This window comes from Nuphar pumila, chromosome 2, assembly GCF_984573655.1.
Source record: "Nuphar pumila chromosome 2, dmNupPumi1.hap1.1, whole genome shotgun sequence".
In the NCBI taxonomy this organism is placed as follows: Eukaryota; Viridiplantae; Streptophyta; class Magnoliopsida; order Nymphaeales; family Nymphaeaceae; genus Nuphar; species Nuphar pumila.
Window position 1 is genome coordinate 68,735,723 of NC_143250.1, and position 26,425 is coordinate 68,762,147.

A 26,425-nucleotide genomic window follows, 5' to 3' on the forward strand; every position below is an offset into this window, starting at 1 on the left:
CAGTCAATGAACATCAATCTCAACTAGATCCAGTTGTTGATGAGGATATATAACAACAACAGGATACAGAGGCTCATTTTGACCCACCTGTAGCACCTGTATAGAGGTCCACCAGAATTAGGAAATTTGTTATCCATCCGGACTATGTGGTGTATTTACAAGAGTCAAATGATTTCATAGACATTGATGAAGATCTCTTCACATTTGCAGGAGCCATTGAAAGTGAAAGATCAATACATTGGATCAATGTCATGAAAGAAGAGCTTGACTCTATGGCAAAGAACCAAGTGTGGGATCTTGTACCTAGACCTGATGGAGTTAGACCTGTTGGTTGTAAATGGGTTTACAAAACCAAAACAGACTCTAAAGGTCATGTGGAGAGGTACAAGGCTAGGCTTGTTGCAAAAGGTTTCACACAGATAGAGGACATTGATTATAATGAGACTTTTTCTCCTGTCTCAACTAAAGAATCATTAAGAATAATCATGGCCCTCGTAGCTCATTTTGATTTAGAGCTGCATCAGATGGATGTGAAAACCGCCTTCCTGAATGGGGATTTGGATGAGGAGGTATACATGCAACAACCTCCTGGTTTCAGTATAAATGACTCAAATAACTTAGTTTGCAAATTGAATAAGTCAATTTATGGACTTAAACAGGCCTCCCGCCAGTGGTATAAGAAGTTCAATCAGGTAATAATGAACTTTGGATTCACTGAAAACATTGTTGATCAGTGTATTTACATTAAGACTAGTGGGAGTAAGTTCATAATTTTGGTTTTATATGTTGACGATATTCTTCTTGCAACTGATGATTTGAGTCTTTTACATGAAACAAAAGATTTTCTTTCCTCTCATTTCGATATGAAAGACATGGGTGAGGCCACTTATGTCCTTGGAATCGAGATCCGTCGTAACAGAACTAAGGGTGTCCTTGGCCTATCTCAGAAATCCTATATCCTTAAGGTTCTTAAAAGATATGGGATGGAGAATTGTTCTCCTAGTTCGGCACCTATAGTAAAAGGGGATAAATTGAGCTTGAAGGACTGTCCTCAAGATGATATTGCGAAGGCTCAGATGGATGTTGTCCCATATGCTTCAGCAGTTGGGAGTTTACAGTATGCGCAGACCTGCACTCGACCTGATATAGCATTTGCTGTGGGAATGCTTGGTAGATATCAGTCAAATCCAGGCATTGTGCACTGGAAGGCAGCGAAGAAGGTCATGCGCTATTTACAAGGAACGAAAGACTATATGTTGACCTACAGGAAAGCTGACCACCTAGAGGTCGTTGGATACTATGATGCGGACTTAAGAGGGTGTATTGACAGTAGAAAATCCACTACTAGATACATTTTCCTTCTAGCGGGTGGTGTTGTCTCATGGAGAAGCAGAAAGCAGTCTACCACTGCTGCTCATACCATGGAGGCAGAATTTATTGCTCTATACGAGACTTCGTCACAGGCCATTTGGATAAGGAACTTCATTATGGGTCTTGGTATAGTGGACTCTATTGAGAGACCACTAAAGATCTTTTGTGATAATGAAGCAGCCGTGTCCTTTTCAAATAACAACAAGAGCTCAACATCGTGTCGACACATGGAGTTAAAATATTTTGTTGTTAAAGAAAGGACTGAGAATCATCTGGTATGTATTGATACAATTGGGACGAAAGAAATGACTGTGGATCCCCTTACTAAAGGGCTAGCACCGGGATTGTATTCCCAACATGTAAAGGGGATGGGTCTTTTTTATTCCTTCTGATGTATGACAATACATTATATAATCACATTTGTGTTTATGTTTTGATTCTCTAAGGTTTTGAGTTATTGTTGATTTTGCATAAAGAATCTCTCATATGGGTTAGAGAGAATAGCAGAATAACAATATTAAAGGACCAATAAAATAGATGAGAGACCAACCTATTCATATAGGTAATTTCTTTACATGCCTAAGCATTGAAGGTGAATTGTAGTGTAGTACAAGGAAATATGACATTTCATAAAGAGGTGTTCATATCCTTGACTCATACGATTCATCTTTGTGATAAAGGGTGGCATGTGAACCCACATGAAGAATTAAATCGAGATAACGGTATACACCTCGATTTAGTACACTTTTGGTGTCAATGGGCCAAGTGGGAGAATGTTGGACTTTTTGGGTTACGGGTCCAACCCACAGTCTGACCCGGTTTGACACCATCTTAGTGGCTGATTAATGGAGATAGTGGGTGGGAGTTACGTGAATGTGGAGAGACCACATTCACGTAACTGCCCAATTCCTCCATTATATAAAGAGGATAGGGGTTACGAAGTTGATGAGAATTCGTAACGAATCCCTGCCCAAAATTCAATTCCGCATTCAGGCTTAGCAGAACAGGGTCCTGCTCACCGTCGACATTAGGCCTGGGCTCATTGTGGGCGTCGACCGGCTGAGGAGAACGCCGAACTTCCTACACGATCAATGGCGAATCCAGGTACGCTCCCTGTCTTGTTGTATTTACCGGGTTTCGCCCAACACTTCCAACCCCAGCTTACCTTTCAAAAAAAAACTTAAAAGGAAAGGGAATGGTTAATTGAAGCATCAGTTGCAAAGACATAGGTAACGGAATAGCCAAATCTTAGAATAATATATCATATTTGGATCGTAGATCCTGGCTAATCCAATCCATTCCCATCCATTCCCATCCCTAATCTAGCCCTTTTCATAATGGCAATCGTCAAGGGCTCGTGTTCAGCTGCATAAAGCAAAGTTTAATAAGGCCCTGATCTTGAATTGTGACAGCCTTTGTCTTCTTGGGCCAATATGCATGTCGCTTAGCAACGACACAAGATTGATTTAGACTGGGCTCAGCATTTCAAACTCGAGCTCAGTCAGGACAGTGTAGCATGAAATATTTGTTCAGGGGGGATAACCACCATGAGGTTCGAACCTGAGACCTCTCGGTTATGATACCATCCAGACTTCTCATTCAAACCCCAGAATGCTAATTACATCAATGGGTTCAAACTAAACCACAACACTTGTCACATTTGGTTAGATTCTCCAAAGTCAATCAAGTCTAAGCAAGGGCTGGGCTATTAGAATATGAGCTGGTCATAACAATCTATTGAGTTCATTAGAAAGAAGAATGAGATTCATAAAAGAACTAAGACTGTCATAAAAATCTTATACTTTTCTCTCCATCAAAGGAGATTACTTCATTTCCACCTTTTTGAGGTTTTTGAGTCCCAAAGTTCATTTGAATGCGATACAAAGCATGGTTTTTATTAACTTTAGTTTAAAACCAAAAACTAAGTTTAACAACTTGTTTGAGTACCAAACCCGGTTTTGTAAAAGCAGAGTTGAAACCCATTTTTTGCAAAATCAGGTGAGCCCAGATTTTTCATCCCAAGATTAGGTTTTCCAAGCCCCCTCATTGGATTTAAACAGAAAAAGTAAACACAGAAATAGAGAGATGTTAGTTTCAAAAAAAAGAAATAGAGAGATGAGCACCATAGGTCATATCACTCTCTCTCCCCCCATCCATCCGAAGGCCTATATCTTTCACTAGGCTGCGTTTACCAAGAAACCTGAGCCAGGCCTAACCTTTAGATACAGCTTGATTTGATCATCTTTTGACCAAATATGGATTGCAATAAGAGCCCTCTGGCCTCAATTTGAATCATTGAATGAAACTAGATTTAGGCAGAGTTGACCCAGCTACAGACATAGGACAGACAAATGGAGTTGAACTACTGAACCAGTTTGTCTGGATGCAGCCTATTTGCACCATTCCCACACGGTTTCTGCTGGGCTACAATATCCGGCAGAGATTTCCTCATTTGGCATTAAAGATTTCCTCTGAATGAAGAAACCACGCAGAACAAAACAGTAGCAAATAATGATACATACGCAACAAACGCTAAACAGCTTCCACATGGCCTACCAGTTATCAATCTCTCCAACCAAATATGAGTATTTAATCAAACACCCATAATTCAACAATGATCCTTATTGACCCTATTTGAGAGGGCACAGTAGAGTTTCACAACATAATGAAAACATCGGCATTCAAGTATTAAGGACAAATCTTGCATATACCAACTCATTAACCAACCCAAAACTCAGCTCATAGACAGTGTGGTGTGCTTGAAGAGCAATGAAGTCTATAATTAACAGCACAGTTGCTCCCCTTCTTAAAAGTCGCCGATTGCGCAGGCATGCAAATCTCCCTAAGATACACAATCTATGATTGAAAAACGCCTTTCTGTCTAGTTCAATATTTCCTCTCTATTCGGTCTAGGAGTTTCATGTCAACAGTAACGACGAACGCTGTTAACCACCTTTAAGTAATGGTCATTGCATCCGCTGATGAAAGGGTTAGCAGATATATGTAAGCATAAGGTGTTGATCTGCTCTCATCCCATTGAGATGGTTGATCATGCAACTCAACAATATAAATTTGTACTTAAAATCACAACTTGGCCACCATATAATTAGTTTGAAGGACCGCCCTTTTGAATTATTTTAGCTTTGCTTCGGCAACTAAACTAAGAGAAGCGGGCAAAATAATCATAAAAATTAACGAAGTTTTTTATTATTTTGTTTGTGCATGAACATGAAAAGTTTTAATGAAGCGCTGCATGTTCTGTATCATTTTTGTAGTCATCTAACTGCAACATGGTGAGTTCATTTTGATGGTACCTAAGGATTAAAAGTTTCATATCATACATGGAGGGCCCCAAGGTGTAAGATGACAGAACCGAAAATGTCATCCACTTCCAACTAATACAAGAAGACCAAGAGGTATAAGATGTTAGGTAGTGCCCTCCTATGCATTATCCTCCATTTCATGAGTGACAAGTAAAAAGAGGAAGAAAACATCAGAAGCAGACACATGCAGCACAAGCACTAAGAAACATGGATCACCATGCTCATCTGTCATTATAGGTTGCATGCAGAACCACAAAAGACAAATGCATGTACAGCTTTCTCAATTGCTTGATGTCAGTATGCAAACAATAACCAGACACACTGTTCAGCCCGTATTCAAGCTGGAACAGTATGTCGCTTTCATCTTTTAACTGTTGTCCTTGGTTCAATTCAACATTATAAAAGGTCTCATGAACAGACCACCTGATCAGGTACAGAAAAAAAACTTTGACCCCAAATTACCAGATTCTACATACTGTGTTATCAACCATGCGGGCAAAACGTTGATCATTCTGAGCAAACAACAGTCCAATGCATATTACGGAGGAAAAAAGAGTGACGCACATATATTACACATATTCTGTCAACTTTCAACCAGATTTCAGGCTTGAATGAAAATACCAGCAATATGGTTCAAGGTAAACAAATGGTATTGCATGACACTATTTGGGATTTCCATAAACAAGTGCATAATGGAAGTCTTAGCATAGAGAACAATCTCCAACTTACAACTAGAAAAACTGAAAACTAGAAAAAGGAACCTAGAGAACAATATCTGCAATAGGGTTTATGATAAACGAGTAGCACTACAAACCACTGACCTTCTAAACAAGTAAAATGTTATATCTACACTCGGATCACGTGGTCATATTGTTTGGAACATCAAATACACCAATGTGACTTCTATCTCCATCTGACTGGTTGGATTTGAACATATTAGGAAAAAAAAAAGGATTTTGGCTATAAATATAAGGCTTAGCAACCAAAAGAGAAAAATATTAAAGATGATAACAAGTATGCAGATGCAATCCAGTTTCTCATTGCAACCATCAAACAAGAAGATAGGCAAAGCATGATCGGATATCTTCAATCGGAAAGTCACTTTCCACATGACTGTGATAACAAACACAAATAAGAGCATCCATTTGCATCATTCAATACCACAACACACAAGAATTCGAGTGTAAGAATAATTTACAGCACTAGTTTGATCAGACAAGGAAACAAATTTGAGCCCTCATCAAACTCTTGCTCCCCCCTTCTGTGTACAACCAAAACCAAATAAAACCAGAAAGTGTCGCTTTAAGTATGCTAGCATTAGTAACTGTCCAAAGATGTTATATAAACTTGACACCAACCCGTTACATATCCTTCTTGTTCATGACAAAAAGAAACAAAGAAAACTTATATCTCCCTGTTTCTTAATATATAAAGCTGGCATCGACTGATCAAAATGACATGAAGCATAGCGCCAATGAGAAGTAAAAAGAAAGCAAAAGGCTAAACCCCGAAATGATGACCAAAAACAGCAAGTTTTTGTACCTACTGTATCATTTTATCGCCTCACATTCCCGACAATAGGGAACATATTCCCGATCAGCACGTCCAAACTGAAGCAGACATGAGCTCCCGGCGCTGCCAAAGGAGAAGCAGCGAAGCTTGGTGCTTCTCAACATGGAAACCCCGCAAGTTGAGCCGCTTAATGAGGCATTCTGCTTGTGTTTCTGTGTAATTGCTGAATGGAACAGGCGTGAAGCCCGCCGAGATGAATAGATTCCTCCATGGATGGAGCCTCTCCACTACACGATACCGGCTAGCCACAATGCTCTCGATCTTGGGCTTCAAGAGCAGACCCTCCACCTTGCGGAGAGTATTCGGATTAACGTTCATGGCATCGAGGGAATCAAAGAGCAGTGAGTAGAACTGCAAACCATGAAGAAAATGCTGTGAGAACGAGAGGTCTGTTCGATCACAGGCATAGTCTGCGGAAACCACTACTTTTGGTGAGAGTTGCTTGAGAAATTGGAGAAGTGAGGGTAGTGAACTCGAAGCAAAGAGGCGGTGGGAGGAGATTGGGAGGTTGCCAACAACAACCTCAGTCGAGTTGCACAAATTGAACAACGATGGATCAAAGGAATCGAGATTGATAGCATTGAATTCAAAGGGTATGTCGAGTGAACGGGCAAAGTTCGAAAGGTTCTCCCGAGTGAGTGCAAGCTCGAGCTGATCATGCGAAGATGGTGAGGTGAACGCGGTGATCTTCAGGGAATGAGAACTACCAAACTTGGGCGCAATCTCCTGCATGAAAGAAGCCCAATGCTCGCCTATCCCAATATCAAAGTCAAGGATATGAATCGCACTTGGGCCGTCGAGGGTCTCCAGCAGAGCCTGGTTGCACGTCAAGCTAGCAAATTGCACTAATGGGGAGATCTCATAGAAGGCCTTGTACGCACCTATCCTTAGGACGACATCCCTGGGGGAATAGATAAGAGGTGCAACAGCCGCAGTTGTTCCCGGGGTCGGGGGACCATTCCGGGTGCCCAAAAGTTGGAAGAGAGCCTCCTTGAAGTAGAAAGCAGCCCTTTGGAGGGGCTTCCCAACTGGTGAGGATAGGTGGTGATTGAGCCGCGCCAATATCGCCCTGGCGTGAACAAAATTCCCGGACTCGGCGAGCTCGGCTGCCTGGTGGAGCTGATCCACGATGCCTAGCTGTGCCGCGTCGGCCGAGCCCAGACCATAAACAGAACCACTCATCGATCTCGGCCTCTGCTGCTGTTGCAGCAGAGGCACAGCTTGTTGCTGCTGCTGCTGTTTCAGCTGGTGTCGACTCAAGAACAACTCTTGCCCGGAATCGGAGAATGGAAACTTATTCGAATAAGGGATCTGCACTTCCTGCTTCACAAGAGGGAGGGGGAGAGACTGCCCAGCCGGAGGTGGCGGCCATACCTGGTCGAGGAGCGCCGAATGGTGGCGCTTTGCCGGAGGAATCACCTGAATTTCCGGCAGGTAGAGCCCCAAATTCCATGCCGCCGGATTCACAAACGGGTAAATCTGAGGCTTCTCCTCCATGAGAGGTGGCTCTGGTTGCTGCGGATAGAAAATTCCTGGCGGGGCGGCTACCGGAAGCGAAAGGTTGGTCGATGGCGCAAACAAAAGGCTGTTACCACCACCACCACTGTTGATGCCACCTCCAATGGAGCAGGGATTGGATTTCAGAACAGAGGGAAATCCCCCCATCAAGGTATTCACAGGAAAAACTCCTCCGTTGCAGGAGGCATCAACGAAACCTGAACCAAACCCGAAAGCCGCTGGATCAATGGCGAGTCCGGCCTCAACCGGGTCATCAAACGCAACACCACCACCATTGGCGTTATTCGCAACAGTAACACCTTGCGGTGGCTTCAACGAGTCATCCATCTCCCCCATTATCCACCTGAGGAGGGAGTTATCCTGCGGCTCCGGCACCGCCGCCGATTGAATCATCATGTTATCCCATTCATCCATCGCAACCCCGCATTTCTCCGACCCGATGAGCTCCACAGGCCACTCCTCCTTGACGGGCTCGCCAGTGGCCGGCCATTTCTGCGGCTGGTGGCCCGAGATGGCCGCCGTGCCCCCGGCCGTGTCGGCTGAGCTACCACCACCACCGAAGGAAGAAGACAGGGTGGACGTCGATGTGGGGCTTGGGCTACTGTGCGTATCCAGCACAGAGGTGGGCTCGCTGCTCACCTTCTTACACTTCCCCTCGCAAATATCCGGCACCGGAACTGAAACCCCCTTCCCCGCAAAATTGAAGGGCATCCCCTTCATCTAGTCGCCGGAAAACCAGGTACCCACCTCGGCAAACCACCAGAAGGGCGAGATTTTTCACTCACCAAGATGGCCAAGAGAGTGGTTTCAGACTGCCCATCACCACTCTGGGTCAGGGAACATATTTAGGGAGAGTGGGTTGCTCGTAGGTGGAGAGAGAGAGAGAGAGAGAGAGAGAGAGAGAGAGAGAGAGAGAGAGAGAGAGAGAGAGAGATGTACGGACAGAAGAGCCCTCGAGATCATAGGGGGTAAAGAGGGAGCGCAAGGTGAGTGCGCGCACCCAAATAACCCATTTTTTTTTCTCTTTTACAGACACCTGAAAGATTATAAATCCTCTCTCTCTCTCTCTCTCTCTCTCTCTCTCTCTCTCTCTCTCTCTTACCTCCGAATTTACAGGCCCCTCTTTCTCTCTCCTCTTTACTATTCTTAGGCTCTGTGCCCTCACTCTCCCCCCCCCCCTACTGGCTCCTTTCCGCTCTCCTGTTTCAGCTTCACCTCCTCGCCTGTGTACCCTGTACCCTCTTCTGTTCTGCCATGGATGCGTGCATCATAAAAAAGGTAACAAAGTGTTCTCCTCCTCTCCTTTCTCTCTCTAGAATTCTATATCCATCTCTCATATTGGATATTTCCCCTCCCATGGTAATGGTCCTTTGTATATATGTTTACGCTGTTTCCAATATCAGATAAGCATTTATATGTTTGATCAAATGGCGGACCTCTGAGAAGCCTCTGTCTCTGTCTTGTCATACTCACTGTTCTCTCTCTTACCCGACCCAAAACCCAAAACCCGGGGTACAATTAATACTGTTTGTAGCAATGAAGTTGGAGGCAGCAATTTCCTGAACTACCCTTTTCTTGATATAGCTCTGACCCAATAGCAGTCTACATAAATTTAGTGTTGTAAACTGTTAAGTGCCAAGTTAACTATTGTTTAATGAATGATAAGCATGCTTCATTTCATTTTCGAAACTCTTAGTTGAAAGTCATGGTTGAGGGGAATTTGAGCCCACAAATGTGTTCAGCATGGTTGGATTATTAAGAATAAGACTTTGGATCAAGCGAAAAGATGTTTTAGAAATCGCACCTTGGATTGACCTAGCATTGAATTTTTGAAGTTCTTAAAAGACTTGAGTATGCAATATAATTTAACAATATAAGATATATTTTTTACTAAGAAAACCATGTAGATTATATTTGTAGAGCTTGTTCTTCACAGTTGAATGAGATATGAAGTTGGTAAGAGAGTGTTAGGAAATTAATGGTGATAATGAATAAATAGAATTCAGTTCTTAAGGAAGGATGAAGGTTTCTAACGATGGTGGTGTGATCCTTAGTTACCTTTAAGGGTAACTTGGTCATTTGAGACAACAGGGTTTAGGGTATTTTTTTGTTATATATTGATGACTTGAGGTTTGTTTCATGAATGAGTACGGCTTTCCATAATCTAATTGCAGATCTTTTGCACAGCTATGTAAAAAAAAAATTGCCGTTTTTTTCACCCATCAACGGCTTCAAATGTCTCTCAGAAACCAGAAAAAATGATTTGTCAGTCCCTTTGCCTCCACAATTTCTAGATTAGGGGAAATCCCGAAAAGAGGATAGTGAAAAGACTGGTTATTGATGAACAAATTGAAAATGACTGAATAGTCCTCTCCTGTAAGGGTAACCAGAATCAACGGCTCATCGAGCACCCCTCTGACGGACAACCACTTATCTTGATGAGCATAATGGCCTTGTCAGTTTGGTATAATTAAACTCAAAATCTTCCTTTTTTTCTCCCACGGCTTTTGACCATAGTCAAAATCCTCGTTTTCTCGGTAAGGAAAATATCGCGATAATCTAAAATTTTGTTTTTTGTTTTTTATTTTTTTTAAATATGGTATATTTCATTTAAATATATATGTATAACAAAAATTTAAATGAAAATGTAAATATTGCATAATAAAGCACTAATATTATTGATAAAAACATGATATTCTCAAAATTGATTATATTGGACTTTTTCAAGACCCACCAAAGCTTCCAAGACTTTTGGTTTGAATCAATGTCGTCCGTATCGGTATCGGCCCTGAATCGTTTGGCAACCCATTCAGCTGTATCAACACTCAAGTGAATCGGTTTTGTGTTGGCCTAAAAATAAAAAAAAAATTATTATGTATCAATTGACAGGTGTTAAAATCATTAAAATAATTTTATAATAATAATAAAAATTATTTTTTGTATTTTTATATTTATTAAAAATAACTGATTCAAGCTTGCAGCGTATCTATTTTCAGCTGATAAGCACTGACATTGGTAACATTGGTTTGATGCAAACGGTTCAGATGGGGAATAGGTGCCCCCCCCCCTTTTGGACCCGGGATGAAGGGCGCGAAACGGGGATGGAGGCGGGGATGAAGGTTAAAATCTATCCCCATGCGGCGATGGACTTACGCTTTTCCCCGCCCCATCCTCATCTCAATCCCCGCCCCATCCTCAATCTTTTAAGGAATGATTATAGACCGAGGGGAACGGGTCCTGCCTCACCCTGTTTGGACCGGGGATGAAGGACATGAAACGGGGATGGAGCGGGGTGGATGTTAAAATTCATCCCCGTGGGAGGATGGAGGCAGGGATTAAGGTTCAAATTTTGAAACAGAGTGGTGATGAAGACCTTGTCCCCCGCCCTGGCCCCGGTCCACTGCCATCCCTCCCCAGGGATGAGGATTAAAATGAGATCCTAAACAGCTAACCCATTTGCATTCCTACCCACAAGTGCCTCAGCTGATGACTAGTGGTTTTACACTCCAAATAGTAGTAGAGTATATATAACCAATGGGGCTCCGCTTGGCTGGTAGGAGCAGCTAGTGCACGTCACCCAGTGTTGTAACGTGCAGGTTCAAAACCCAATGATACAGTTGTATAACTGGTAGGGGTATGCCTAACCCCAGCTTGCCTTTAAAAAAACAAAAACAAAAAATGAGATAACAAATGTATAAAATATGCCCTTAAATCCTGAAATATTTATAGGAAGCAAGGAAGAAGTGACATAAAAAAAAAATCGATAAGTTTAGCCTTTTTCTTAATGCATCTTTTAAATCTTTTTTTTTTTAAATATTCACCATATATGCAAATTTCACAACAAAAATTACAATTTTTCTAACATGAAAGGTTTACTTTCAACATCAAATAAGTTCCTCCTTAAAAACACATCAAGTAAATCCCTTTCTCTTTTTTAGAATCCAAGAAACCCTTCCTCCCCAAACATCACCGATTGCACATTGGCTGGCCTCCGGTTGGTGCCAACCAAAGAGTACAATGTCATAATCTTTCATATTAAATCCAATTCGATATTAAAAAAAAAGTCCAACTTTTTATCTATTACAAGTGAGCTTCTCGTAATGTCATAATGTTTTTTTCTTCTTTAGATAATCAGAGGACCCCGCGTCCCTCTTTTATTACTGGCCCCACATTGGCTGGCCTCTGGTTGGTAATGTTCAGAACTAGGTACCACTGCTCAGGTTCGAATCCCTCTGTCACATGGGGCTTAAGAGATATCTGATAAGTGTCTGCCTAACCCAACTTGCCTTTCAAAAAGAAAAAAGAAAAAAAAATCAGAAATAGGAAAGATGTGCATATGGTTTCATGCTTTCAAACGTGAAAAGATAAGCACAAATATTTGTGCATTAAGCACCTGATCACCCTTCATCTTGAGGACAGGCCTGTCAGGTGTGGGGCCCAAGACCTGATGGAAGGTGATCGGGTGCTTAATGCACAATTTTTGTGCAATCAGATTGCACCCGATCCGGACTCTTTCAAAACAAACTTTGGAGGTTTTAACTTAAGAAGCTTCTAATAAATATGACTTGGTCAATGGTGCAAGAGAACTGACTTTCAATGTCTATGAGGAAGCCCATGTGCGTTCTAAGTAGGTCAACCATCATCTTGGCTCTACCTTGGCTCGGGTCTCATTATGTCCAGCTTACCATTCGAGCATTGGCATGTAAATTTTGGTTTGAAGTATGGTGTTTAATTCCAAAAGGAACTAAAACGAGGTATAGTAAAATATTTTTTATATACCACAGAAGTAATTAACAATTGCTGTCTAATTAGCTTATGAAAGGAGGGACATGTTTGTTTCCTAGGGATAATGAGTGATCTCTTTCAAACCATGATTTTTTTTCTCTATTATTTTCCTTCTACAAATCACTAAATCAGAAGTTTAAATAGTTTTTGAAACTTTAATGATCTAATCAACAAAATAAAAGACTTACAGTAAGAACCATCCCCTGGTCAATGATTAAGAGGGCACACCGACTCTATAAAAAAAAGAACTTTCTTTGAGAGAAAAAAAAAAACATTTGTTTACTAGACCATCATCAGAGCTAGCCAATCCTGACTAATGTAGATGGGGCTCCAATAAAAACAAAATTGACACGATTATTCAATTCATAGTTAAGACACTCTTACCTCTTAAAAAACCAGATTTAAGAATTCCTAGTGTACTTCTATTTATGAAAATAGAAAAAATAGCCAACTAATTCATCCCCACCATACACTTGTCAAATTAATAGACCTAAACTCTGTGGGAATGATATCCCTACATATCTATGGTAGGAGCCAGAGTCATGGCTAGATCATGACCATTGATTTATTAAGAGATGGGGTTGGACTGTTGACACTATTTTTATTGTTGAGCATAGGAAACTGCCACGTTAAAAAATAAGGAAAAAGAAGGAAGAAGACACTTTTTATGATGCAATGAATTTGATCTGATAGGCAACAAAAACCCCTCTCTTTATCCTAATTACCTCACATAGAACTAGTCCAAAATGGATTAAATAACAATTATTTCCTTCCTTTCATTGCACATTTTTTAGTTAGTTTTTTCTAGGTTTTGTATAATTTTTCCATTTTTTTTTCTTAGCAATAGGGGTCATGAGTGTGGGGATTGAAGTTTTTGATACCTTCTCTATGGCTCGTAACAAGGAAAGAGCAAGAAACCAAATGTAGCATTGATTTGTGAAAGGGTGCATAACAAGGGGGACCTTGTGGGTGTCAATAGAAAAAGAAAAAGTGGGGCTTTTTTTTTTCATAGACATCAATGTGGAGGAGGTGGGGGACATGTTTAGGTCAGGAAGGAATTGTTTAGTGAAAACATGATTTGGACTTGTCAGAAGGACAGCTTAGTTTATCCCAAACCCATGTGATGAGTAACAACACACATCTCTCATGAAGTGGAAAGCGACCCAAGATCAAACATTTGGTGTACTAATTTTCTTTCTTCTCTTTTTTAAAGGACCATTATGCAATCTACACCTCTACTCCTGGTTCAAAGGCTACTATTGGTCCAGGCCAACCCACTTGGAGAGGGTTAGGTTATTGTTGTTTTACATGGACTTAGGTTGACTTAACTATGCCTCGGTAACCCTTTTTTTTTTAAGAGGGAAACCCTGGTCCAAGCAATGGAGCTGAGGAGAGATTGATGCTCTACCGTATGACCTATCTATCCCCAAGTGGTTAAAACCTATCTGCTACTCCCTTTGTCCACCAGTGAGCCTACTGCTTTAGCTTAAAGGTAAGGGATGCACGCCCCTGGTATCAAACTCTTGACATCCTTCAACTTGAATGGCTTAAGCTGACTCACCTAGCCAGGTGCGCAGAGCCTTTGCGTGCAACTATAATACATGGATATATAACTTGCTCAAATAGAAGTTCATGTATTGCTCTTGGTGCAACTATAATATATCGATAACTTGCTTAAGCAGCCCCCGCTAGGTCAGAGTCATTTTCTTGGTTGGACTTATGATGGACCTATTGCGTGGTCTACCTCTAAAGTATACCATAGTTTAAATCATGGGACTTGACCGAGATAAGCAACCTCATTAAGAGGTTGCATTGACTTGGTTCACTCCCATATACACTAACTCCATATCGTGAGTGACATTATTGATTAGACATGGTGAGACTATTGCACTTTGACTCACTGGCCTAAGTCTGAGTTGGGTCAACCTCGATCGGCACAGATTTGACTAGGTCTGGTTTAGCCTGAAGTCTGCCCAGGTCCAACAGTGGTGTCATGCGTGATTCTTTACACTAGGGGACCACTATTGACTTCTACAAGTTGCAGGGGTGACCCCATATAAAACTTTGCAACTGCCATAAGTGGGATTGGGAAGAGCAAGAAGATCAAAATCCTAGAAATCAACCCCTTGTCATTATGCTGTACTTATAAAGTTTGTATTTACTCAAATTTTTGTTTCCAGCTTCTATTTTATTAACATGATTTATTTATTTATTTATTTATTTATTTATTTTTTATGTATGATGCATAAATGAAGGATGGTGACAATTTCTTTCCCTAATTTCTAAGCTTCCTCTCATTTACCACTTTGCTTGGTGCATATGCATCTTTGGCAATAATGAGATGAGAAAGACATGCTGCCATGCCTAGCTTGTGGGGAAAGGCCAATCTATACTATATATCATCTGGTTTTTAATTTTCACAAGGATTGTAAGATACAATGCATCTTGATGATTTTGCACTTTTGTGTCAAGTTATAATCGGCATTTTTTACCTCTATCAGTAAACAAAAAAAAAACATTTTTTTTTACCCCTCACCACAAAGGGAATAAAAACTACCATCAATTCTTGTCTGATTCAGGTATTGTATGTAAGTTACACAAAAGTACAGCAGAAATTGTAGCTATTATTATGACTTGTCTTGCTCAATGTAAAACTACAAATGCTCACGTACCTGCCTACACTATTTCCATTAACTAGAAAATTTCTTCATGGAGAATCAGATTACTGTGATCTTTGAATAACTTTGTCATAAATGTGTATTTTATGATAGCCAAGTTGATGTTATTAATTAGTTAAACATATTGCTGATTATTTTGTATTTATAAGGCTTTGAAAAGTTTCACACAAGTGGAAAGCTAGAGTAATTCTGCTGGCAAGGCTATTTCCTGGCTTGACAATTATGGTTGTCGGTTATTTCTTATAATAAGTTGGCATGCATCTCACAGTTGTTTACGTAATCACTTTATGTGAAAACTAAGTTTCACCAACTTTGCTTTAGAGAAATGGTTAAGCAGGGATGCTCAAATTCACTTTCATGTTGTGTCCCCTTGATGTACTATTTTTAATGGGGAACCACACCAGGATAGCATGTCTCTTGCCCTTGTGACTGACTTTAGTATTTTGGTGCTCATCCTTAAGGCTGCGTTTGGATTGGTGGAATTTGAATCCAAATCTTTCATCAAAAACAGGGAAAGAAGAATGTTGATAGCACTGGGATCCAGTTCTACGCAATTCTATAAAAAATTCCAATCAATTATTTGCTCAGGAGCATGAATCACTACTTTAGGCTACCATGTAAAGTTTCATGGACTAGCAATATATTTGTTGTAAGAGCTGTGCAATCTTCAATGTCAACATGAGGTCCTTACCAACTTATGAGATTCAAATCTATCAATCATTTCTTGGGCGGGGGGGCATGAACTGTAATTGCACAAATTGATACAGATATTCTGTCTTCTGTATAGTTTTTGCACAAATTGATACGTAATGTTTGTCATTCACTTTCACAATATTTTGGTACAGAACTTGGACCTAGCCCATAAGAACACATTTTTCATATAAATTTGGTTACACTTTTGTGTTACTAATAACTTGATAAATTGCAGTATGGCCAGTCCAAGATATGAAATAAGATGTCCCTTGAAATAACTTTGAGATCTTACACATTTTTATGCATAAACATATATACTTGTTCAAAGATAGAATCAGGAAGTTTGCCTTCGTATTGATCCTTGATTTAAAAAATCCTGCTATGTTAGTGACATTGGTTATTCCAGGCGATGCTGTTCTATGAATCCCATTAATCCTCCAATACCAAATTTGCTTACTGAATTAAGGCCAGTAGCCACATTTTCTTAGGATATCATGCACTAAAGGACCATCTATCTCGAAAGACAGCATCAATCATATCTCTCAAGTCCTTTAAAGGTAAAGAGGGTATAATATTTTCAAGCATGCATCTTCCAAGCCGGAAGAGTCATACTCATCAATAAGATTTCTCTTGGTCATTTGCAAGCAATGCATTTAACTGGAGTAAATTCAATTTCAACGTTAAATAAGAGATTCCCATGTACTTTTGCAAAAAGATTATACATAAAGTATTAGATCAATGTAGCACTACATAATGCTTTCAAATAGAACTTTCTTATGTCTCACCACCATATCCATTTTATGCTGTTGAACAAATACGCTGTAAAAATCAGTTCTTGATCGAATGCACTATAACAATCAGTTCCAACTTCATCCCATAGTTGATTTTTTTTTTTCATTCCCTCCTTCCTCCTCCAACTCCCAATAAAGATGTAGATGACACTAGCTTTTGGGCACAATACTAAGATTAAGTAAGAATTAGAAAATATAACAAACCTGGCTAAATTTTTTTTCTTGATGGTTTTGCTCTTTTGTCGCCTGAAAACGTAGGTGTTTTGGTCGAACCAGAGTTGTCATTTGAGGAAGCGAGAAGCGAGGCCTTTTAAAAAATTCAGGAAGCGGAAAGCATGAGACGACTTAGAAGTGAACCAGGAATTATCTTTGAAGCGACCTAATAAGCAAACCAGAAACGACCTAAGAAGCGAGGGGAAAACGAAAAAAGAGAAATAAAAAAAAAAAGAGCGTGCTTCCCAATTTTTTGTGTGCTTCCCAACACATTTTGGAAGAGCAACATTTCACGCTTCTGAAACGCGCTTCCCCACTCCCTAGGTAACTCCACTTGTCGAAATTGTTGTCTGGCAAAATCAGGCACCATGTAAATTGTTGTTTGAAAAAACCAGTGCCATGATTTCAACCAAGGTGTCTGACTTTTCAAGCAAAAAAATAACAAAATTGTTAAAAAAAAAAGTAGATTAACATGTTTGTCATATTTTCTAGTTCGTGGCCAGGTATGATTTGTGTCAAAAATTAGTGTCATCTATGTCATTGTCTGTTTTTTTTTCTTTTAAAGAACATCTCATGAAGAGCAGATGAAGTGATCTGCAGGACCATGAGGTGAGGTCCCTGTGGGATGAAGCAATGGACGGTGAAGATGTCAAATTACTTAAAGTGATTTGACAGATCACCTGATTTGTTCTCCATCTCATGGGCATCATCTTCATCTGAGCAAGAAGTTTCATTGTTTAGCAATAGTTTTGAGTTTCAAATCCATCTCAGGGTTTTCTTCCTTTCAAAAAAAGTAACCCACTCAGGATTATGGATAAGGTCATCACCTAAGCATGGGTAGGCTTTATGATGAAACCAATGTTTTTATCCATCAATGCACGCGCGGGCGCACACACACTTCTCTTTATGTTTTAAGATTTGCACTAAGGCTTACTTAAGCACTTCTATATGTGCATTCATCTCTCTTTATTTTCTAAACATTGGTCACCAATTTCATTCAAATATCAGTGTATAAGTATGTTTGTGTGTTCTGGCACGCACATGCATGTGTGAGTATGTGTTTGTGGTTCGTCAGAAATTTTGCAGTTAGAGCTGCTGTGTTGAGAGGGAGACAAATTTGCCTTGATATTTTCTAGGTGGAATGACAAAACCATATCTGGTTTTTCTGAAGTAATTCTATGGCTTTCTTCATTTCTTAAGGTCCACCAATCTCATTTGATTTTTTCTCTAGTTGACAACTGTATTTTCCTTTCTCTTATTCAGGTTTTTATTATTTGTAAAGAAGATGACACTAGAAACTTTAGTGCTTCTATAAAGTTAAAGCAAAAAAATAAGCCAAACAATTTGGCAAATTTAAGTCTCCATTCTAATTTTCACTTTGATCAAAGCTTCTGTCCTCTTTCTCTCTCTAACTTCATTATTCAGTAGATGTTACTCATTAATTTCTCTCTAACTTCATTATTCAGTAGATGTCACTCATCAACTAACACCTACTTGAAGATAACCCCCTACTGGTAGCTTAAATGTCTACCCAAGTAGCAACTTGAGTCAAGGATTTGTTGTTGGCTAATGTGAATATAATAATGGCACCGTGAGCAAGGACCCAATTTGGGACCTAGGCTTTAAAATGGAATTTACATCATGAAATAAAAGTTATAGGACTCACCCACAAGGGCTCCACTCATCTGGTAGAGGTGACTCGTGAATGTCACCAAGCTTGAGGGATGTCACTGGGTTCGAAACCCATTGGTGCATGTCCTTTACGGTAAGGCTTTGGCTGGATGTATTCTCAGCTGGTGGGCAAGGGAGACCTAGGGTTTTTGCACCATTGAGTTCGTAAGGTGGTTTCCCCCCCCCCCCCCCCCCCCCCCCACACACAAAAAAAAAAATCTAAAAAAAGAAGAAGAAAAATTTAAAGGCGAGCTGGGGTTAGTCAGACTCCATCAGTTATTATTCAACGTACACACTGGGATTGGTTTTGCCACAAACACATGGATTGATAATTGCCGAAGCTCCCCCAACTGATGCAAGACAGGTCCATAAGAATTCATTTTTGACTTAAATTGCCCCGTTATCCTCTCCTCCTGCATCACCAACCATGCCTCTATGTATCTTGGCACATGCTCCTAGCTCTCCTAAGTGGTTGTTGTGTAAAGAGTCCTGGTTCAGGGCTCCACAAGGAACTGTAACCTCCCAATTTGAGGATGGGACCCATATCTAATGCTGGCTTGAACTAATTAAAGATGCAAGTGCGGTGGGTCCAACTTGAGACGTGTGGGTCCCTTAGTTGACGGTACCATCCATGCCATAGTGAGCCCTATGCACATGGCATAAGTACACTTTGTTATAAAAGGTACTCAACATGACTCCAAAGAACCTCTAAACTAATGTGGACACCGCATACTCAAAAAGTGGGGTTACTTCTGTAGGAGTTTACTTCTACATGGGGTTCACTATGCATTGCCTTTTCTCTTTTTGGTTTTATTTTGCTCCTCTTTTTCCAGGGTGGAAGGGGTGACCAGGTGCATAAACAAGGGCAAATGAAAATCTCCTTGATCATCTTTCAAGAAAAAGAAATCTCCTTGACCAAAATTGTAGATTCTTAACGTTAACATCATAAGCCAAGCTCAGTCTTCCTCAGCCTAGAATAATTTATTTTCTTATTAACTGGTTTGTATTGTAGAAGCATAACTATGTGGGAAGTTAACCATGCAAATGAATCTAGAGATAGCCTTTATTTCAACCATTTCACGCTTTCTTCTTGGCACGGTTAGCAAAGCTGCTGCTGCTTCTTCCTCTTCTTCTTTCCCTTGTTTTTTTAGATAGGCGGAAAAACCTCCCATCACTAACTGCACATTGGTAGGCCTCCAGTTGGTAACATCCATGAGGCCCCCCCGCCTACTGAAGAGTAGGCTTAGCTATAAGTAGGGGTGTCAATGGGTCGGGTTTAGCCGGACCCGACCCGGAACAAACCCTATAGGGTCCGAGTATTTTGACAAATAAGAAGACCCGATTAAGACCCTGGTCCGGACCCAAAGGTCTGATTAATAAATGGACCCAAATATAGTTTGTGAAATTTTATACTAGACCCTGGCCCAAGTTCCGATTAAGACCCACAATTTTTCAATGTAAAAATGATAAAAAAATATTATTTTATCGGGTATGGTCCGGGTAGTTCTTATCGGGTCCGGGTGTGATTTCTCTTATAGCAGACTAGGGTCTTGACCCAACACCATACCCGAAAATCTGATCCAAGTCTGGTTCCACCTGGGTCCGAACCAAACCCGACACGTTGACAACTCTAAGCTTTTTAATACAAAAAAAAAAAGCAAAATAATGCATGTCATTTCATGCTAATGATCTCAAACAACTCAAAGCATAATGTGGATACATCATGTATTAATAAGCTCATTTTAGTATACATATGGTGCTCTCCATCTGCCTAGCAGAAACCATGGGTGTAATTTGCATCTTCTCAAATAGACCTTATAGATACATTCAACATAATTTATATGATGTGAATCATACCTTAAATCATTTTTTATGTAAAAATGTTTTTTTTTTTAATCATGAAGTTTTAGTGTATCATGGACTGTTGATCTTTGAAAGAACCTAACGCATGTTATAATCACATGATCCAAAACTCATTTTTTACAGAGAAATGTACATATTTCAAGAAAATCAAAAATTATTAAAAAACAATAGTTTCTATTAGGTAGGTATATATGTTTTTCAATGTAATTATGAAAATTTATGAAAATCAACTCATCATAGTTTTTCAAAGTAAAAGTATGTTTTTATGAGGTTTGAAAAATTGGTTCATTGTAGGTCATTGATTTATCAACCCTCATAAAATCTGACATGTAGATCAGAAAAACATGATCCAAAGGTCAGTTTCTACTTAAGTTAATATGTGGATAACATCTGGAGGGTCAGATGTGCAAAAAAACTGAGAAAAATAAAAATACAACATTTTTCTCTAGGGTTTCTTTACTCGTGAAGGTAGCAAATAAATAAATATTGTCAGACCCCAAAAAAATTGGACGCAAGTCGAATGCGCAAGCGTGTGTCAACTGTATTAGAAAAGTGCCTTTAGCGATGGTCGACGCTGATCGCTGCTAAAGACCATGACAGAAAATGATCTTTACCAGCGGTTGTGACCGTCGCAAAAGGTCATTCTTTTTTTTTAATAATGCAAGTGTGCCGCTGATCGTGCATGTGATCAGTGGTGCACACGTGTCCGACACAACGTAAGTTCAATGTTATATATATGGTTTATATTTGGTACAACCGATTGTAGCTACGATCTAGTTTGAATCTTAATAAAAATGTGAATTCTTTTGGACCCTCGAGGATATCCATGGTGCATCTATGATAATGGCAACACATAGGGGTGTCATCGGGTTGAATCTGGTTTGGACCCAGGTATGTTCAAACCTGGATCCAACTAAAAGTACATGGATCCTATTGGGTCTGCCATATGGAAAACCATACCCGAACCCTATAAGAATTACATGAACCAGACCTGGTCCATACCCTGTAAAATATTTTTTTATCTTTTTTTAAATTGAAAAGTCATGGGTCTTAACCGAAACTCAGGATAGGCCCGGGTCTAGTATGAAATTTCACAAACTATACCCAGCTCCATATACTAATCGGACCCTTTAGGTCTGACTTAGAATCTAATCGGACCTCATTCTTTATCACCAAACCCTGACTCTATAGGGTATGGTACGGGCTGGGTCCGGGTCAAACCTGACCCATTGGCACCCTTAGCCACATTCATGGCATCTTTAATTTGGAAATAAAGCATTAAAAAACTCTTTTGTTCATACACCATTAATATGCCATGACTTTCTTTTTACGATTTAAAAACGAATTCATGCACCTTAGGACTCGCAAAACATGTTTTGGATTTCAGAAACCTTCTAGAATTGTAGTTTGGGAACCTATAGGAAATTAATGCATGACAAGAACAATGAAAATTGTGTTTAGTGAGTGATAAAGCAAAGAAATACCAAAGTAGATCCACTGATCTGCCCCAGTACCTTACAGAAGTACTCGCGCTACACAAAACACAGCAAATTGCTTGCGCGTGCAGTGAATTTTCAGCCAGTGATGAACAAAGAAACACCATGATGAGTTGAAAGGATGATGCACAAGCAGAGCCCAGCGACCCGGTATTCATCGGATCATTTTGGATCCATTTAGTTTAGTTTGGAGTTTTGTATTTCTGGGTTTTGAATCATTGTATTTGATCCACATTTTTAGGATAAATTAAATTTATTTTTTTGGAAAAGTTATCAAAATAAGAATTGTTTTTTTGAGATTAAGAAACTTAATCTATAATTAAGTAATGGGAATGTCTAGGGGGTCTAGGAAGACTAGAGTTGGATTTCAGAAATTTTTATTTTAATTGTAATTCAGTTCTTTCTGTTTTTAGTTTATTTTCAGCAATTTCTTATAGTTTTCTTTTATTTTCTTGTTTTTCTTAAATAATTCATAGTGAGTGAGATTTTTCTTGTAAATCGGCCTTGGGGTTTACATAAGAGGAGATCCAGTCATGGAACCATGTACCTTTGCAAGGTGATCAGTCATTAGGGGGTAGAGGGTTGGTGGGATACGTGGCATCTACTTACTGGAGTGAGGACCTTTGAAAGGTATTCGGCCGAGCACTGGATCTACCCTCTGATGAGTTGAGAACTCATTAGGTCACTAGCCAAATTTTGTTTCGACAAAGAAAGCTGGGGTTAGGCAGACCCCTACCAGTTAAACAACTATACCATTGAGATTTGAACTTGCAATGTCCCAATGCACTAACTGCTCCAGTTGGTAATTAGGTCACTAGTGAGGTCTTCGGGTTATAAATAAAAAAATAAATAATAGCAAGGATGCTTTAGATAGAGATGTATATGACTACTTGCAGATTAAGGTTAAATAATGGGAAAATGCAAAATTCTTTCAGGCTCCAGTCATATGCCGTTTGGACCGATTATGGCATTATTGAACTTTAGTCGCTATCCCATAATGTGCTTATCTGAACTCTGGGACAACCATGAAATGCTTTTATATTAAGGTTGGTGGCTGATTTTCACAACCTGCAACTACTCTCTCTCTCTCTCATTTTCGTCATATTCGAGTTAACATTCAAAACCTGGTGCATAAAATCTTGGTAGATGTTTATGCGATCTTGCGTATGCATCTTAGTGATCTTCCACTCCCTCCTGCTGATGCTACCTATCCTTTGTCGCAATCTGGGCAAGCGGCTCCGACGTGAGCCCATTTTATCTGTCTAATGTTCTTTCCTCTTGTGCTTTCTTTATTTGTTTTGGCTTTTGTTCTTGTTCAGTTCATGGGTTCAACATTTTGTTGATCTTCATGAGTGGTAATGTTATTACTTTCGGCTCTCTCTCTCTCTCTCTCTCTGTATGTGCGTGCTAGCACAGATTAGACATTTCTCCTTCCTTCGGGTATTGAATCGTAGAATTAACTAGGAGACATACAATTAATTTTCTGCTAAATAGAATTGTAGAATGCAACCACGAAATTGAATGATTTGATGATCGATATTTACTTGCTTGAAACTAAACCGGTGCACAAACTTCTTTGTAAAGCACTTGCAAAGAAAAAGCCATACATTTTACAATCTTCCAAATACTCCATAAGCCAACTTGAAACCAACATTACAATTTCTGCTTCATTACAGGCATCTAGAATTGATTCAACGAGGCTTCGATTTGTGAAAGTAAATCCATTTGAAAGTAGAGAATAAAAACACCAATACAACGACATAACTGCTTACACAGGCCGTAATCAACCTTACTGGGAATCACCAAAGAACAATAACCACTTGAATCAGGCACTGCACTAGAAATAAGCTTGGGCTAGCAAGAATGAAGTAGCTAGCACATCTAAGCACACTTGAAGCCAGCGGGGATCTTGCAACCACAGGTGTTGGCAAGCAAGCTAAGCTTGACATCAAGGTCAAGCTTGATGCCCAAGATGTCAGCCTTGACAACAGTGCAGAGGCAAGCAGCTGCCTCAAGATCAACCAAGCCTTTGATGAGAGGGCAGCACTGGGAGCCACTTGGGGGGTGGCCAATCACTAGGTTGAGCAGCCCATCTAGCAAGTCAACACACACACCAAGCTTCAAGGTGTCAACTGGGCAATGTGGGTAGGCTGGGTAGTGAGGCTTGGGCTTCCGAACTGGTGAAGGGTACACTGGTTTCCCACAAGAAGGGTAGCAAGCAGCTGCACATTGGATGAGGACCATTGATACCAACAGAGAAGGGATCACATTGGATGCCATCTCTCTCTTTCTTCTGTGAGAATGCACTAGACTCACACAGAGAAAGGCTTGGATATTTTGCTTGCTCTTGTGGTGGTGAGTTCGGGGATTGCTGGATAGGGGTTTATATAGGGATGTGAGTGAAGGGATAGATGGTGGTTGGCATTCGGAAAAGTGGTGGCCATGTGGTATCGGCGGGCCGACCATAGCTGGCATCTCTAGTGGGGGAAGCAGCCATGGCCTTTGGAGGCTTGTCCCGTTGCCATATTACAACCTGTAGATGGCACCATGGTAAGGGATACTCCACGACCAAAATAATATTTTTTATGTCAACTCTCTCTCTCTCTCTCTCTCTCTCTCTCTCTCTCTCTCTCTCTCTCTCTCTCTATATATATATATATATATATATATATATATATATATATATAATAATAACCTCATATTGGACGATGCTGCGTCGTTTTTTATTTGCACGCTCAAGGGATTTAGTATCTTGACCGCCGCTAAATCTCTGGGGAAAAAATGGCAATTAGAGGCGGTACAAATGCCATTTAAGAAAAGAAGGAATGTGCGCCAGTTATAACGTGTTTGAAAGATTTAGAGTATATGCAAGTTGTACATAGTGCCACTAATATGTTAACTGTAAATATATGATTTAGAGTGCCAAGTAGGCATTCCAGTATTTATTTTTGCAAACTTTGACCCTGTAGATGTGTTATGATCCAAGAGCATATCTCTTTAAAATCAAGCACGTAGATCACGTCTCTATTGTCTCTATTGTAATCAGTGGCGGAGCCAAGGGTGGGCGGTCGCCCACCTCAAAAACAAAATGGGCACGTGTGGTTTTTTTTTTTTTTTTTTTTTTTTTTGGGGGGGGGGGGGGGGGGGGGGGGACCTCTCCCCACCCTGCCTTGTGTTGTTTATCGACAGGGGGCTCTGCCCCCTATCCCCTTGTTTCCCGATGGGGGGCGACCCCCCCCCCCTTCCATCTTATGTTTTCAAGCAGGGGGCTCTGCCTCCTTGATGTTTTCCAGCAGGGGGGGGGGAAGCCTCCCCTACCCTCTTCTTGGTTATCGGCAGCGGGTGCCCCCCCCCCCCCCCCCCCGCCTCTTCTGCTGTTTCCCGATAGGGGGGCGCCCCCTACCTCTGCTGGTGTTTCCGACAGAAGGCTTCACCCCCCTTGCCTCTGCGAGCCCTTCCCGATAGGGGGCTTTGCCCCCTTCTGTCTAGGGGTGGCAAAACTTGACACGACCCACCAACTCGCTTCTTAGGCGGGTTCAGGTTTGGCTTAAATGGGTTCGTGTCATAAACGGGTCGACCTGCCTAACTTGTTTATTAAACGAGTCGGGTTCGTGTTAGGGGTATGCCAACCCGGCTGACCCGTTTAATAAACGGGTTAGGCGGGCGGGTCAACCTGTTTACCCGAACCCGACCTGCCAACCCGTTTACCCGACCCGACCGCTGACCCGCCAACTTGTTTACCCAACCCAACCTGTTTATTAAACGGGTTAACCGGGTCGTGTCGGGTTACTCGTTTAATAAATGGGTCGGGTTCGTGTTTACCACAGCTGACCCGTTTAATAAACGGGTCAGATTCGTGTTGAGGTATGCTGACCCGCCAACCCGACCCGATTGCCACCCCTACTCCTGTCCCTCGATTGTCGGTAGGGGCTATGCTTCCCCTGCCTCCTCTGATTGTCGGCAGGGGGCTTTGTCCCCCTACCTTGTTCTTGTTGCCGACACGGGTGGAGCCCCTACCTTTCTCCTTTCTAGTGGGGGGGAGGAGGAGGGGGTTGCGGCCCCCTATTCTGTTGTGGCAGGTTCGGCAAGGAGTCCCTTCTCCCTCCCCTACCTTCCTTGTCCTGGCAAGCAGGGATCCCTTGCTCCATGCATCTACTGCTCTTTGCCAGGCAGGGGTGAGGAGGCCCTTGCCCTTGGCACCCTTGCAAGCAGGGTGCGGTGTCTTTGCTCTTGCCTCTGCAGCTTGTAGGCAGGAAGCCTCTGCTGCCTGCAAGCAGGGAACCGAGCCCCTTCGTATGATCATACAATGATGGGTTAAGGCTCAGCTTATGCTTGTGCGTTTATTCTTTTAGCAACATATTACTAACGTTTTAAGCATAGCGATATATTACTAGCATCATAGAAGATTGTTATTTTCATTTTGCTCGATCCTTTTTTGTAATGAGATTTGG

The 26,425-nt window shown here is 40.9% G+C and overlaps 2 protein-coding genes across 2 annotated transcripts; both read right to left on the reverse strand.

Moving 5' to 3' along the window:
* Positions 1-6,290: 6,290 nt before the first annotated feature.
* On the reverse strand, positions 6,291-8,504 carry LOC149845682 (uncharacterized). The gene has a single exon (XM_089988989.1). The coding sequence runs from the start codon at positions 8,502-8,504 to the stop codon at positions 6,291-6,293; it is 2,214 nt and encodes a 737-aa protein (XP_089845115.1).
* A 15,351-nt stretch (positions 8,505-23,855) lies between these two features.
* LOC149845683 (cortical cell-delineating protein-like) lies at positions 23,856-24,254 on the reverse strand. Its single transcript, XM_089989003.1, has one exon. The coding sequence runs from the start codon at positions 24,252-24,254 to the stop codon at positions 23,856-23,858; it is 399 nt and encodes a 132-aa protein (XP_089845129.1).
* Positions 24,255-26,425: the final 2,171 nt, after the last annotated feature.